The sequence below is a fragment of the Haliaeetus leucocephalus genome, unplaced genomic scaffold, assembly GCF_000737465.1.
Source record: "Haliaeetus leucocephalus isolate CR32 unplaced genomic scaffold, Haliaeetus_leucocephalus-4.0 Scaffold656, whole genome shotgun sequence".
Taxonomy (NCBI): domain Eukaryota; kingdom Metazoa; phylum Chordata; class Aves; order Accipitriformes; family Accipitridae; genus Haliaeetus; species Haliaeetus leucocephalus.
Genome location: NW_010973092.1, coordinates 3,592,120 through 3,607,632, shown reverse-complemented (window position 1 = coordinate 3,607,632; position 15,513 = coordinate 3,592,120). Strand labels below are relative to the sequence as shown.

Here is a 15,513-nt window from a genome sequence, read left to right as displayed (position 1 = left end):
TTTTTTTTTTAACCATAATTGAGTGAAGCACACGGAAGCAAGATTCATTAAAAGGCAGCATATTGATTATTGTTATGACTCTTATACTAGGATACTGTAGCTAAAGCTAGCAAGCCTGATAAGATAAACTAAGTCCTATTTACTGTATTTAACATTATCTGAACATACTGAGCCTTAATTAATGAGCAGATTTTCATTTCCAACCTCAATGGATTATGCTAATTTATAACAAAGGTGGTTCCCGTTTTGTTGATTTTCTGGTTTTGTGTTTTCGCCTTTTTTTTTTTTTTTCCTGCTAATAACACGTGTAACATTTTTCCCATCGGAGGAAGATTCCTCCCCAGGCATGGTCAGTCTCAGCCGGGTTAGTGTTGGGCTTAGCCAGGGCTGGGTGCAGGCGCTCAGCATCCGACCCGAAGCCCCCGCCGCTCGCCATGCCTGGGATGAGCTAGGCTGTCATCGCTTATCTTTGCTGCAGTTTTATCACTAATAAGGACTTTGGAAGGCTGATAAAGATGATCTACTCTAAAACATCAGTTGAAGGAGTCTCAGAGTTTCAAAAGAAAGCTCACAGTGAAATGAGCAAAAAGCATTGGAAATCAAAACGGCAGGATGCGGTCTCGGAGCAGCAGCATCCCTCGGAGCAAGCTTGGAACCTAACGCCGCAGCAGTGTGTTATGAGTGTGTCTTTAGTCCTTTGTTGCTAAATAACTTCCAATTTTTTCAAAATGACAAGTTTCCGGTTTCTGGCTGTGCTGCTTGACTGTCAAAATATTCTTTGGCATCCACAAAATTATTTGACTGATTGGTTTGACAATTGCAAGGTGTTTTTGTTTAGTGATGGGTTTAACCGGTTGCAGAAGTGTCCCAGGTTTGGTTTTTTTTTTTTTTAGTTTTTTTTTTTTAAACATTTTTTATTTTTAAAAAACAACAACAACAAAAGTTTCAGTGAATTCCTTTTTTTTTTTGTTCCCTGAGCTCACACTGGGGTCACTCCAATAAAACACGTAGCACGACTTAACTGTGACCTTTGAAGCCAAAACCGAAGTAATGGTGCAATTAAGTGCAAACATGGAAATTCGCCTGACTTGTAGGTAACATGGGCTTTTAAACAACATTTAAGGCTTACTGGGGACATTTTATGCATTAAATTATTGTAATATTTATAATGTCAGCTTCTGTGAATCACCCTCCCGCAACAAGTCAACAGCTTGTAACCAGGATTTAAGGAATAAAAAAAAAAAGGATGGGGAGGAATAAATTCACCATTTCCACTGTAGCGTTTAGTAGGGAAACAAAATGGTGAAGGCAAGCGTTTCCATTTCCCCTTGGCGACGGTACGTTTGGCCTCGGGGCCAAGCGTTTCGTTGTGCAAAGGGGATTTCAAACGTGCCGCCCCGGCACGGTGGGACCATGGCAGCCATCGGAGAGAAGCACGGGCAGAAAAACTTCGCTCAACCTCCCAGGTTAAACCAACCCCGACTCCCCACGGTGTTTTTAAAGGATGCTTTTCTCCTCCGCCCTGCCCCGCATTTCCATTTTCCAGCTCGCTAACAGCTGACCAATTCACCTGAGTAAATCACTTCAGTTTTTCTAACGACCTCAACGGGGTCGACCCACAGGGCAGGGACGGGGAGAAATTCTGCATCCTGGCCCCTGGACGGATCCCGACCAGATGGAAAGGTGAGGGGAAAAATAACGACCGAGGTTTGGGGTTTTATTTTCTAAAAATAGAAACGTAACGTTGTTCTCTTCCACCCCAAGCGCTTTCCTCCAACAAGCCTTTTGTGCTTTAGTCATTATTTATTTTAGTATCGCTTATTTCGCTTCCTCGTATACGCGCACACAGGCGGGTATCTCCCCTCCCGCAGCTGGCCGCTACCGTACCCTCCGCTCGCTCCCTGCTCCGGGGGCAACCGTCCCGGGCAGAAATCTGCCCCTCGTTAAATAATGCCCATGAATTAAAACTGTCATCCCTGCAGAAAGCACGGGTACCGGCACCCTCCGCCCTCTCGGCACCCTCGGCATCGGTCCCGCCGGGCGCCGGCAGCTCGTGTTCCCGGGAAGCGGGGGGGAGCCGGGGAGGGACCACTACTGTCACGGTCATCGATGTCGGTGAAGCTGAAGCTGTATCTCAGGCGTAGAGAGAAGAGAAAGACAACAGTGCCGAATTTCCAACTATATACACATATTAAAAATCCCCCCTCGCTATGATACCAGGCAGAAATTGGACATGGCAGTTGTAACTGGGTTGAGGCCTCGTCGAGCCGGCGCGGTTGGTCGGGAGGAATTAGGATGCCAGGATGCTCATCCTGACGATGTCCTCGCCGGCCGCATCCAGCTGGCCCCGCTGCGCCCTGCCGCCGCGGGACTCCCCGTCCGAGTCGCTCATCTCTGCGTCGGAGAAGTAGCCGTCCGTCTCGGCGTCGAAACGACGCAAGGGAGCTCCGCCGGCGCCGTCGGGTTTGGGGGGCTGCGACCTCCGAGTCCCTCGGCTCTCCTTTGGTAATTTGAACCGCACGACGGTTTTGGGGCTACCTATGGAGTCAGGCACTTTGGCCGCGGGGCTGGGCTCCGGCTGAGCGCAGCGCGGCGTCTCCTCCTCCTCCTCTTCCTCCCTCTCCTCCTCCTCCTCCTCCTCCTTGCCGACGCAGCCCCTCGCCCCGGCCGGGGGTTGAGGTTCGCCGGTTTTCGGGAGAGAGCCTTTCTTGGCCGCCTTTTTCGCCTCGCCCGTCCCTTTGCGGTCGGTGGGAAGCTTCGCCGTCCCCTTCTCCGACTTGCTCGGTCTGGAATCCGGAGCGAAGGGCTTGGCGGCATCATCCGACAAGTCGCTGGCGTTGTTAGTCCAGGGCTCCGAGCTCTCCGGGTGGCTCCCACCCACGGCGGGGGGGCTGCTCCTGGGCAGCTTTTTCTTAGTGTTCGTTCTCGTTCTGCTTTTCACTTTCTTTGTGGCCTCGCTCTGCTTGAACGGGGACCTGAGGGAATGGTCCATCATGAAGCTCAGCAAGGTCTCCTCGTCCTGGAGGAGCTCCTCGGAGAGGCCGGGGGTGCTGTCCTCGTGGTGGGCGTTGTTGAGGGACCACTCGCTCATCGCCATGTTCTCGGCGGTGATCTGGACCGACTGCGCCAACCAGCTGTTGAAGAAAGTCCCGTCGATGGGGAAGGAGGTTGACAAGCCTGGGAAAAAACAAAAGCGGAAGATAGTCTCAGAAGCCAGGGATGGCCACGCTGCCCTTTGACACCGCCACCAACCTCACTGAAACTCCCCGGCACCGGAGACACGCTCAAAAGGTCGACCGTAACGCACCGCATCAGGACACAGGAGAGGGTTTACTCCAGCACTGACGCTGGGTTTGGGGTTCCCTGAGGCCACAGCACAACAACCCGAGTGGTCCCCCACACCCAACACCCTGAGAACCTCCCCAAATCTAAACTGAGCAAGATGCCGAGCCCCAACCCACTCCAGCACGAGTGGAAAATACATTCCCGTGCAAAGGCGGCAGACAAGCAATCCAGGTGTAAGCTGAAAAAGTTGGTGACTGCTACCAGAGTGGGACTTGTGCCCAGGCGAGGGGTGACAGCTTCCCCAGGGAGCAGTTGCCACCGGGCCACCACGTGCTGCCCAAACCCCGGCCACCACCGGAGCCGGGCGGTCAGTGGGGTGATGGGACCGGTGCTAAATCTGCGTGCCAAGGCAGGGAGGGCGGGAGGCAGGGCTGAGAACATCTCCGAACACTCCAGAGGCGTGAAAACTGAAGAAGAGGAGCAGAGGTGACAGGCTGGAATGGAAAAAGCTGAAAAACTTCCTAATGATTATCTCTTGAGAGCAAGAGCGAGCATCATGGCCTGGGCTGGGTCTAATTAGCAACTGGAAAGGCGCATACCTGTCTGCACAAGCACATGCAGTTTTAATCCCCGCAACAGAAACCCACAGGTTGAACATCAGAGCTGGTTTTATGGATGGAGGAAAGATTAGGCTTGATTTTTGATTTCAGGTAAGAGCTTTCCTTTTAAAGCAGTCAGCCTAGCAACAGAAGAGGGAAAGAGCAGCGGCACGGGCAGGGTGACTCACGTCCACAACGTTTGCTGGTCTCGATGGCAGCTTTGCATCACCCTCCCCTGCGAGCAGCGATACGGGACGTGACCCCGCACCTCCACGCTGCGTGGATGAGCGACCATCGCAGGGTAGGGGGGGACACACAAACAAAACACCCTGCGTGATGCCAGGGCTGCTCAAGGGTGGCACTGGGGAGGTCGGTCAGGTTGGATCCCCATCCCCCCCCCGAGGTGACACTGTCAAGGTGGCAGTCCTGCAACTCCTGGCAGGTCACCACGGTCCTTTTGGAGAAGATGGCCCCCCAGCCCAATGCAGGGCGGGGGAAGCAGGAGCAGGGAGGAGCTCAGGGCATCGCATGGTACCCAGGCGCCAAACAGCCCAAGGTCTTGCCGGCAAGGGCCCTGCCAAGCTCGCCTTTCCCCGGCCCTTCTCTGATGACTGCAGCCCCAAGTGATGCTTCAAGCCCGTAACAAAATCCAGGAGCTTACAAGACCCTGGTGAAGCTCTGGGTTGGCTGCCTGGCTTCCCAGGCTCGCAGCAGTGCAGCTTTTCTCAGAGACGCCCCAGCCCTCCATCATTTGGCGGAATTTGCCCCAGGAAACCCAAGGTTTCTTTGGCAGAAACAGAATGAGCGCAAAAGCCCTGTTTCCAAAGGGGCTCCTGCCTAAAACCCAACAGCTTTGAGATGAACAGAAAGCAGCAGCGTCGGGGCGAGCAATGGGCAAAGCAGAGCAAGGCAGGGTGGCCCAGACCCCCCATAGAAACTCTCTGTACCCCCAGGAGGCTTTTATAGCACCCCCAGAGTGTCCGGGAGCCCCACGGGACCGGTGCATCCCCTGTGCACCCGTGGGACAGCTGAGCACGTGTGAACTCATCACCTCCTGCCCTGCATGCTGGCAGAGGTGACGGCGCCAGAGGAAATCGAACAAAAACCCAATTCCGTGTAAAAACCCCATGCGGTTGTCAAGGATCTTGTCAAAAAAAGACCTTTTTCTGTTTTTTTACCCACCACCCCCCCCCCCAGCCTCGACTGCTGCTGAGCAGCAGTAGGTTGTAGCTGATGGGGAAGAGCTGGATGAAGCATCCGCAGAGCCAGCCTGCATCTCCTCGCCCCCCTCGAGCAAATTCAAGCGATCAGCCGTGCTTTGTGCCTGTCTCCTGGATGCTCCCGGACCGCCGGCACAACCAGCGCGACCGCACAGTCCTGGCCAGTATATGCCATGAAAATGCACAGCCCATGTGCTGTATTCACCATCGCTACACAGCACGGAAGATACGGGGGATTAGCCCTACTGTGGGGTGGGTAAGTCTGATTTTATCACCAGAAAGCAAAATGACGCTTCAGCAGCACATCACAGGTTTTGTAACACAGTCTCTCAATCTGGGCGCAAGCCCTGTGGCTGCGGGGGGAGGATTTTATGCCCTCTGCCCCACCAGGGACCTCGTCTCCGACGCTGTCTCTCCCATAGGACCTCGGTAATTCAGGCTGATGCTCACAAGGGAGAGATGAAGAGGTTCCCACGGCCTCGGGCGTAACTCCACCGTGTACGTGCAGGAGGGATCAGGGGCCGGGACTCTTAACCCTGCTCCCCAAAACAGGGAGCCTCCAGCGGCACGGGTTAACTCTGCGCCCATAAAATCAGACTTACCCAGTTGTCCCAATACAGTTTCGTTGACTGATTTCCTTTTCTCTTTCTTCTCGGGACTATTTTTTCTACCATCTCTTCCTTTCCTTCTCGGGTCACTTTTCTTACCCTTTGTCTTCTTCCCAGTTTGTTCTGGCATTTTTTAGAAAAAAAGGAAAATTCCGTGTGAGACGAGGCATCAGGGATGCTGCGGTGAGCAAGTTCCCCTGGGGGACACCCCTGTAGTGGAGACCTGGACCAGACCTGCAAACAACTCTCAAGCCAAAGGGAGAACAGCTGCCAGATTTTGGCCAACTGTAGGCTAAGGTCTCTATACGTTAAGAAGATCTGAATCCCGTAGTTTATATAAAAAAGAGGCTTGGGCCTTGGATAGGAACTTAAGGTGGCCGCAGGAGCAGTCCCACTGAAGGCAGGGGACTTGCTGGAGATTCTGCAGCCACCGACGTGTCCTCCGGGACCAGGGCTTTTGGGTGAGGACCTGCGGGAGCAGCAGAAGGGATTAACCCCGAACCCTGCTCCAACACCCTCCAGGAGACAAGGGGACCTCTAAACCCGGCGGTGTGTCACCCATCACTGACAAGAGCATCTCCTGGAGGGATTCAGCTGCAAAGCCAGTTTGACAGCAGGGGTACCGGCAGAGTTTTTTAAGCAGACCTTGATTTGATTTGACCTTTCGGCAATAGTAACTGCTCACACTCATACTGTGCAGGGGTGAAAAAACCCCAAAGCTATAAAAATTAAGCAGTGTATTGAGCATAAGTAAATGGAGTAGGGAAGATGACCAGCATTGCCTATGGAAAGCCAGGGATACAACTCTTAGCTATGCAGACTTTCAGCTAAAAATCAGTCTTTCCTAAATGACTTTGAACTTCTACTGGATTTATTCCTCTTAGGTAAACAGACAAATACCCTATAAAAGTATGACTTGTATTGCCAAGCAAAATACTTCACCAGTTTTTACTTACTCCTTTAGGTCGTTCTCCCACAGAAGTCCATGCTAAAACTTCTATTAACTTTCAGAGGGGAAAGGATATTGCCCTTAAACCAAAATGTGGGTGGCTGATGGAAATGGAGGCACGACATGCGTTTTTTTCAGTCTGGCCCATAGGTTGAACCTGCACAAGCTGTGCGGCTGTCGGAGCAATAATTTTAAGAAACGAAATCGGTTTATTGTGTCGGCCAGCAGCAGACCTGCAAACAGCCTCAGCAGAGAGGCCGTGGACTGGATGGGTCAGAGGGAATAACCTCTGCTCTCCCCTCGCTGCGGCAGTGGAAATGTACTGGGCGAGCAAGGGAGGGAATTCGCATTGCACCTGCCTGAGTCTGGATTAACAGAGGATTTACAGTCCTGGGGTTGCCAAGCCAGGAACCCCTCCTGACCAAAGGACTCACTGAAAGAAAGAAAAGCAAAGGCAAAATTGGTATTTGCTACGTTCCTGCCAAATAACTGCAGAAAGGCAGACACATTTTTCACTCCGCTTACAAAATAAAAGTCTAACTTTGTTTAGACAGCACAATGGGGCTAAAGAGAAACCCGAGCAGTACTTTTTGAAGAGGAACCTGTCAAAATAGTAGCCATGTGTCAAAGCCAGACAGTGTTTACTTTCCACTCCATGCAAGAAAAATACAGGGGAGAGAGGTGGGTTCATTTTACACGGTCAGTTCTCACTAATTTTATTAAAAATCTCCTGCTTAAATGATCATTTGTCAGCAGGAAAAATAAACCCCTCCAATTTTGAGTTTTATGTGGGAGCCATTCCAAAAAAACCTTTGTGCCAAAACCATCTTTGGAATAACCCCAACAGATTTCACTCGATGACTACCGTAACAGCAGTTAAAAACTGTCCTCATCCAGGCAAAATAATGGAAGACTTCTTCCTTTCTCCAAGAAACCCCAGGTAGGCAGAGCAGCCCGGTCGGGAGCTGTGCAGAGGGGATGCTACAGGAACCATCCCCCCCGCTTTCAAACCAGTCAGCGCTTCGCAATGACGGCAAACGCAGCCGTGAGTTACCCACAGCTTTGGTCCCGCTGGGCGCCGAGCATCTTTAGCTCCAAGTATCGTCAACTGGCATAAAGGAGGTTTAGCAAATGTGTGGGTGTTGGGAGCGCTTGGTAGGATCGGGGTCTACAGGTGCGTGTTCGGGATGGGACCGGGATGGGACAGCTAGGAGCTGAAGCAGAAAATAAGCACCAAACCGCTTTCTGCGGCTCTGCTGTGTGATGCCACGCATGGGTGGCACGGGCACGGCCGTGTAGGTGCCGTGGGAAGGGGCAGCCGGAGGCTGAGCCCTTCTCTGATCTCATTTACACCCCCTGCCCGTCTGTTCCATGCTGCCGGTGGCCCCAGCGCTTGCTCCTGCTGTCGGGCAGGACCTGGAGCTCAGCGTGGGTTGTGTCCTGCATTCTTGCCTGCACTACGACCGTCACCGCTAACGTTTGGGATTGCAACTTATGGCCTGATGCTATGTCCCGGCAAGGGAAATCCTCCCGAGCTCAGGAGAACCTACACACTGATGCCGAAAGGCAGTCGGGTCCCTCATGTCCCCCTGCCATGGGAAAGACCCCGATGCCCAAATCACCTGGAGATCCCGGGACCAAACTCCTGTACCTGGGCCCTTTTCCCAGCGGCAGCGACTCGTGGGAGCCGGGTCCCAGAGGCAGCAGCCCCTGCTCAGGCTAAACCAAAAAGCCCATCTCAGGAGAGATGAGCAGCTCAGCTCGGTCGGTTCAGGGTGGAAAACGAATTGGCAAACGCCAACCATTTGGGGCAGGAGAGAAGAACGTTTGCATCAAGACGTATGAAGCAATCCCACCGCCTGCACGCCAGTCACCACCTGAGTCACCCTCTCGCCGTGGGTTTGTCTCTTGATCACTCACCTTTAGGCAGAACAAACATCACAGTAACGGCAGTTGTGCTTTTCCCTGAGTACACGCATTAAACATTTTCAGGAAGGGCAACGGCACAGCGCCGGCACTCGGCAGCGCAGACAGCCCCAAAATGTAAGCGGCAGAGCCCCGACACAGCTCTCCCTCGCTGGTCGGCATCTGCACCCCACCGGGGAGGGTCCCAGCTCACCCTCCCCGGGAGGAGCTGCCGACTCCCACCCCATTGCTGCATTAGAGAGAGGGTCGGGCATGCACCTGAGGTCGGACTCCCTAAGGCATTTTGGGGAACTCAGGTCCCCAAGGGCATTTCCAGACACCTAACACCCTGTTTGAGAGGGAGGTGAGCTCAAAAAGCTTTCCTGGCAAACCACCCTGAGCCTGTCGCCTTCTGAGAGCTGCAAATGCTAAACTGGGGGCACCCAGCTGAACTGAAGAGCATCACGAGGTCCCCTGCGATCCTCCCAAAACCCGCAGAGCCCAGCAGCAACAGCGCATGGCATCTGCCTTCATGGTCTGAGTTTGTTGCTCTTGTCTTTTATCCACCCGTTATTCCCCAGCTGGACCTCCCGCCTCGCTGCCCCAGCCAGCAGCATCACCGCTGGGAGCACCAGCCGGCACAAATTTCCCGGATGCTAGGGAATGGCTCTCGGGATGTGCAACGTGGGGTCTCCGGTTGGTGGGAACAGCCGGGAACACCATTTTGTGTGTGCCCAGCCTGGTGACCCGTATCGCTGGTTCAGCGAGGACATACGGAGCAACACACGGTGTCACTGATCTGTGTCATGGGGACCAAGATTTACAGGACCCACATCTCCCCGGAGCACACCCTGGGGTCCCGGCTACCCCTGGCTTTGGCCACCGAGAGGAATTTGCACAGGGTCCGAGTCACAAACACCTCAACGTACGCATTTCTCAGCCTCCAAACCTTCAGTCAAAGGAAACTTTTGTCAAGGAAAGCCCAGACGGTTCCTGAAGAAACCCCAACCATGTGATGGCTTCAAACACAACTCCAAAGCCACAAACACAACAACCGTCGGAAGAGTCTGCCAAAGTGCCAGATGCTGCTGCTGGAAAAACTGTTCTGCAGCCATGGGGTTTGGTCTGCCCTGCCACCGAAGGGAAAGGAGGAGGGAGCAGGAGCTGTGGGCTCCGGCACCGCTTGTGCAAAAGGAAAAAAAAAAAAAAAGGGGGGGACAGAAGGAAACCAACTTCATTTCAGTTCCTTACTAAAAGTTGTCAGAGGCTTTGCATGCAGTAGCGTGATGTTCTCCACTAATAGGTATGCGGAGCAGAGAACTGCAGCTGACCAGAGCTAAAGGAGCCGGTCTCTAGGAGCAACAGACATCCCGCCAGCAGCTTAACCTTTGATTCTTGACAGAGCCAAAGGCATCTGCAAAGAGTCCAAAGCGAGGGCTGCTGACCCATGCCAGGGAGCCAGCTGCCGTGGATCAGCCCCAACACCAGCAGCCCTGTGCCCAGGATTTGCATTCTCCTCCCAGACAGCTCCGTCTCCACGAAAAGTCGCCAAAACACTGCCTTAGCATCACCACCTAACCAAACGCTTGGTCTTTCTGACCGATTCCCAGGGAGAGCAGGATCGAGAGGGATCTGTGAAAACAAGGAGCTCTGGTCACCCAGGGTATGGCTTTATTGTGTGTTTCTGAACAAAACTGGAGATGGGCAGAGTCAACATATGAACTGTGCTTAAATAACACTGCAGGGGAGGGGGCAGCTCGTCTCCTTGGGGTGGGGGGCTGAGGCTTGGGCACCAGTCTTTGGCTTCGGAGGACGGCAGGGACAGCGTCTGCAAGAACAAACTCTGGTAAGCGGTACTGACCTGGGTAAAGATCTTTCTCAATAAGCTTCATCTGGAGATGGAAGATCTGCTCCTGCAGTTTACAGATGGTGTGTTTCATTTTCTCCCGTCTCGTCACCATGTAACAGAGATTTCTAACCTACAGAAACACAAGAAACAGCGTCCGTTTTAGGCAGGGTCAAAGTGGGTCCCCTCAAGCTGTGTCACTGCTTCTGTCACCCAGGGAAATCCCCACTCCCCGGGATTTGGTCTTCTTCATTTCATCATCATCCATGCTGCACCAAAACTCCTACCGGGAGCTCTCTGGATGTGCCAGGACTAGAGGTGAGGGCTCTTGATCCAAACTGTGTAATATATATGGGAAAAACTATGCAGTGAATGATTTAAAACCTAAATGTCTCTGTTCTGGCTCCGACAGCCAGGACCCCGTGGGGGGCAAGGAACGCTGGCCGTCTTCTCCAGCACATGCACTGGGCATACAAAAGCCGTAAGGAAACACAGTATCTCCAGAGATTTTCTTACCCCAACGGCACGTCTCTCCTGTAGCACCAAATCTCCCTGCAAAGCCCTGCAGGTACCTGCCAACGTGCCTGGGGCACCCACCCCAAACCAGAGCAGCCACCGTGGAGACCCCAGCTCCACCAGCCTCTGCCCCGGCACGAGGGACAGCTCGGCCACCACTGCTCCCAGTGCTTTGGGCAGCAGCGAACTGGGACCGTCCTGCCCGGCGCACTGGGGCAGCCCTGGGTCCAAAGGGTCCATGTAGGATGCTGCATGTAGGGGAGTCTCTCTCTCTTGTCTTCTTCTGAACATAATACATAAGTTAATCTTTAACTACTCCCATCAAAGGCCTGAATTCACAGGCAGGGTTTGCCCTTCGGCATCAGTGCTTTTGAGGGCACAAATTTAGCCTGAATAACAGAGCACGCAGGGAGTCAGATGGGGCCGAGCGTGCTGCTAAGCTGCTCCGATTAGTCAGGATTAACTTTCAGTACTTGTTGCAGCACATCCTTTAACTCTGCTGTTGATACACATCAGCGCACAAAGTGACCAAGACCCAAAATGGGAATAGAGCCAGGAGAAACAGGTAAATTATTTTGTAATCTTACCCAGGTACAGCAATGGTGTGGACACACAGGCTGTTTTAATCTCCTGTTAATTGTTCATAGACCTAATGAAGAAGTTAATGTCTCTATAGGATTTGGAAAGTCTCAGAAGGGAAGATGCTGTAGAAAGAGCATTATAAAATATTTATGCAAAGGCCCAGCAGACGCACAGAGCCCCGAGCAGCTGAGCATCGCCCTGAGCCCTCGGTCCAGCAGATGCATCACACACGTGCCCTGTTCACACCTGACATAGAAACCTGCACAAAAAAAATGCCAAATGCTAAGAAGTACCTTGATGCTCCGGGGTCAATATGCCAGTTCTCATCCACAAATTGCTCCTTTTGCAGGGAGGGAGAGACCCTCTTCCCACGGCCAGTGCAGGGAAGGGGCACAGCTGGAAGGGAGCTGCAGGTATGAAGCTACCGATCTGCTGAATGTCAGAGCTTTACAAAACTGCCTGTTGCCCTAAAGCAAATGCCAGGACAGAGCATAGAAATATGCAAAATATCCAGCTGATGCCAGCCCAGGTCAGCAGCCGGTGCAGCTCCCCTACCCCAAATCTGGCTCCTCTATATGGTTGCTCACATTTGCTCCACATCTACCCGCAAATCACTGGTGCATTTTGTCCCAGTTCAGGAAATTTTATTAACCAAGCAGGAAGCCCTAAACGCGAACAGCAAAGCACAAGACATAAACACTCGCAGGAGCTAGCGCAGCAGCGGTTAAACCTTGCTCATCGCACGGGGCTGCCGATAAACACCTCCAGCAGCCTGAGACGACAGAGCTACCGTGTGATACCCGCTGGCATCTGCCCTGTGATGAATTTCAGTGCCACGCTTTTTGCCAGCCCTGTGTAAAGGTGGCTGGAGAGCCGGGCTCTGTCACCATGGCTGCGGCGGGCATCGAGGCTTTCAGAGGAAACGGGAGGGTTTCAGCTGCGAAACAGAAAATGCTAATGGTAGCTAACAGGATTTGACAGCGTTTGCTCAGCTTCCTGATGCTCTGAAAGAGCCTGTACTAAGGTAAGAAGGAGGTGGGCTGAATGGAGGCACGGGCAGGAACGTTCGTGGGTATGTCCACACTCACGTGTGACCCTGATGTCTCCGATTCCTCCCCCTCCTCATCCTCAAACCCCTCCCTGCAGAGGAAGGCTGGGGTATTTCCAGGCTTGGGGGACTGTCCCTACGGGGTTGGGAGCCTCTGTGGCTCTCACAGTGGCAGAGCAAGTCAGACTGGCATGCTACGCTTAGCTAATGTCTGCCACCAAAGGCTGTGAAGACAGCAGGATGACTGTGGCCATCCCCTAATGGTATCGGTCTTACCTGAGGACAATCGGGAAACACTTAGGAATACAGAAGAAAAAGCTGGGTTTTTTTCTTGTTGAATCCCCTAGCTGTAAATACAAAGCAGCAAGCTATATGCTGTGTATTTTACTACGTTCTCTTTTTTTGTTCTGGATTGGAGAAAACATCAAACTAAAATTTCTTTATGAGGATAACAACCGCCTCTGGCAACCTGCATCTCAAAGTGTTTGGCTGTATCTCTTCTCTATGATTTGATATTCCTGGAAGAAAACATTACTTGTGCTCTGCTTAGAGACTGCTGGTATTTACACACACTTCCACAGCTAAACACTACCCAGCGCTGCTTCCCCAAGCCAAGCTTAGACACTGGTATGAAAACCTGAAAGCTACAGTTTTTTGTTAAAGCTCATTTAAACAACCAGTCTTTGGAAAAAGCTTAAAAAAAAAAAAAAAAAAGGCAAAGGGGGTTAAAAAAGGCCAGAAAGAAAACGAGGGGACTGTATTAGGATTCCCAGGCAATATCTTTAATTTGCTGACACTGTAAAGTGCAGAAATGACAGTGGTTAGGAGATGGCAGAGGGAAATGCCATCACCCTGGCTGCTCCGGCATCATCTTCCCCACTGCTTCTGCCTCCCCAACTCCAGGATCCAGATACCATTATCAGCCCTCAAATCACAACAGTTTCCACTGGATTAATTGCTGAAAACACTAAAATTGAACGTGATGCCCCGTGGACACCCTCTGAAAGCCGCCCCTCCAGGCTGCTCTTCTTCGACCCCGATTTGATGCAATGCCTCACTACCTGCAAGTGGAACGGGGTGGCTGTGAGCGGCGCTGACAGACAGGATCAGATACCTGGGATGCACTAGCAGCAATTGGATTTAAACCCGTATCACCCATCTGAGTACCGGACTTTGATCTGGCGAGTGTTTATTGTTCCCCCTCTTGGAAGCAGAGCAAACAAACAGCTCTTCCAGGGCCAGGCAGTGAAACCTGGCAGGGAGTTGCTAAGCAGAGGCTGAACGCCAATGGGGAATGACCCCATGAAGCCTGGAGCCAACTCTGGAAAATAGGAAATCTGGTAAAACGCGTAGTTTTGACACAAAGAAATCAAAGAGAAGCTGCCGTGTCGTGCCTTTGAATGAGGCAGCCCCTGGAGCAAAGTGCTGTACCCAGAGATGCACAGTGGTTCACTGCAGCTGGGGAAGTCAAGCTGGGAGCGAGTGGAAGCAGAGGGAGGTGGAGCAGCCTCGTTTAGATTTACAATATAGAGAAGCAGATGAGGGGAAAAAAGTGAGCTGAACTTGTCATCCTCAGATCCGGCAGCTACAGCCTGTTGCCTACAGCTTGGTGCTGGAGACCCATTAACGGTGGCACCAGCCCAGCCCAACACAGAGGTGGAAACGTGATGCAGCAAAGGAGGGACAGACTGGCAGAGCAATGGCAATGATGGATGCAGGGATGAAGGCCGATAGGGCCACAAAAAAAGAGACCAATAGCTTGAAATCCAATTGCTTTTACACCAGAGAAGGCTCTCAGGCTCCAAGACCCACTGGGGGAGGTGGGTGCAGCAAGGGACCGGGGCGGACTGGTCCAGAGCTGAAACCCAACCTGGACATGAATGAACCCAGTGCTCACCACCACTGTCTTCCTCCCCATGGGTTAAATTATGCCGCAGACCCACAGCAGCTTGGAGAGAGGGTTCAGGGATACGCAGGGGCAGCATCAATGCCACCTCGCCTCCCAGGGAGCAGCACGTCCCCTGCAGCACCCGTGGTCCCCCTGCTCAGGGGACCAGGGCACCACCTCCACCAGGTGAAAGCAATGCTATTTTCTGCTTTCCTCCTTCCCTGCCTGCTCCCAGAGACCCCCTGAGCCCTTCCGTGGCTTTTGCACCCCAGGTAGGCAGTCAGGCAGGGGTCTGGGCAGGGGCCATGGACTCACCCCTCTGCCAGGAACAGGAGAGGGGGAACCAGGCAGGGCTTGGGTTTTAAGCAGAGGAGGAGAAGGAGCTTGGCCCCTGCATGCCAGGTTTGGCAGCCCTGCCCTGCCTGTCCCCATCCCACTGCTGCCCAGTGCCGTGCCTGTGTCCCCCCCCCAGCAACACCACTACGGCACCCATCCCCTCCCTGGCCGCTCTTTGCCGTCTCACTCCGGGTGCTGCGCTTCTTCTGCAATTCCTCCCCTCGCTGCTTCTCGCCTTCGTCGCCCCTCCTCCTCTCCAGCCTGCCTTTGCCCCATCCCTGCTCCTTCCCTCCGTGCAGCCATGACAGCCAAATCCGCAGGCAGGCAGCGTGATGCGGCAATGAGAGGGGCTCCGGCACCGCTTTGGTACTGCTGCTTCACGGATGCTTGCTCTCTCCCAGAAAGCTGCCGTGGAGGTGGCTGCTCCCTCCCCTGTGCAAGGATGTCCCGCACCATGGGGAGCTGCGGGCACCTGCATCCTCCGGCTGCATCCTCCGGCACGGCTCTGCCTGCGCCAGCAGCTCCCCGAGGAGCCGACCCACTTTCGGCTGCAGCAGGGCAGGGAATGCCCAGTCCCGTGCTCGCTCCTGCCATTCACCCGTCTTTGACGTTTAATGTAAGGAAATAATGCCGTGTTCCTGCGCCTTGCTGCTGGAAAGCATCTGAGGGGCAGCACAGGATAATTTTGTGGTTTGAGACTGCTAAGATGTAGTGGATGTAAGCTGCAGCAT

At 53.2% G+C, this 15,513-nt stretch overlaps 1 protein-coding gene across 5 annotated transcripts in view; it reads right to left on the bottom strand.

Moving 5' to 3' along the window:
- JADE2 (jade family PHD finger 2) overlaps positions 1 to 15,513 on the bottom strand; it is an 82,949-nt gene continuing 67,436 nt past the window's right edge. For 4 of the 5 annotated variants that reach the window (XM_010578848.1, XM_010578849.1, XM_010578851.1 and 1 more), the window contains 3 exons: positions 10,428 to 10,545; positions 5,707 to 5,835; positions 1 to 3,177 (listed from right to left, as the gene is read on the bottom strand). In XM_010578848.1, coding sequence (XP_010577150.1) covers positions 2,291 to 3,177; positions 5,707 to 5,835; positions 10,428 to 10,545 — 1,134 coding nt within the window. In that variant the 3' untranslated portion in view covers positions 1 to 2,290. The remainder of the gene's footprint in view (positions 3,178 to 5,706; positions 5,836 to 10,427; positions 10,546 to 15,513) is intronic. The other variant, XM_010578852.1, reaches the window with a different exon arrangement.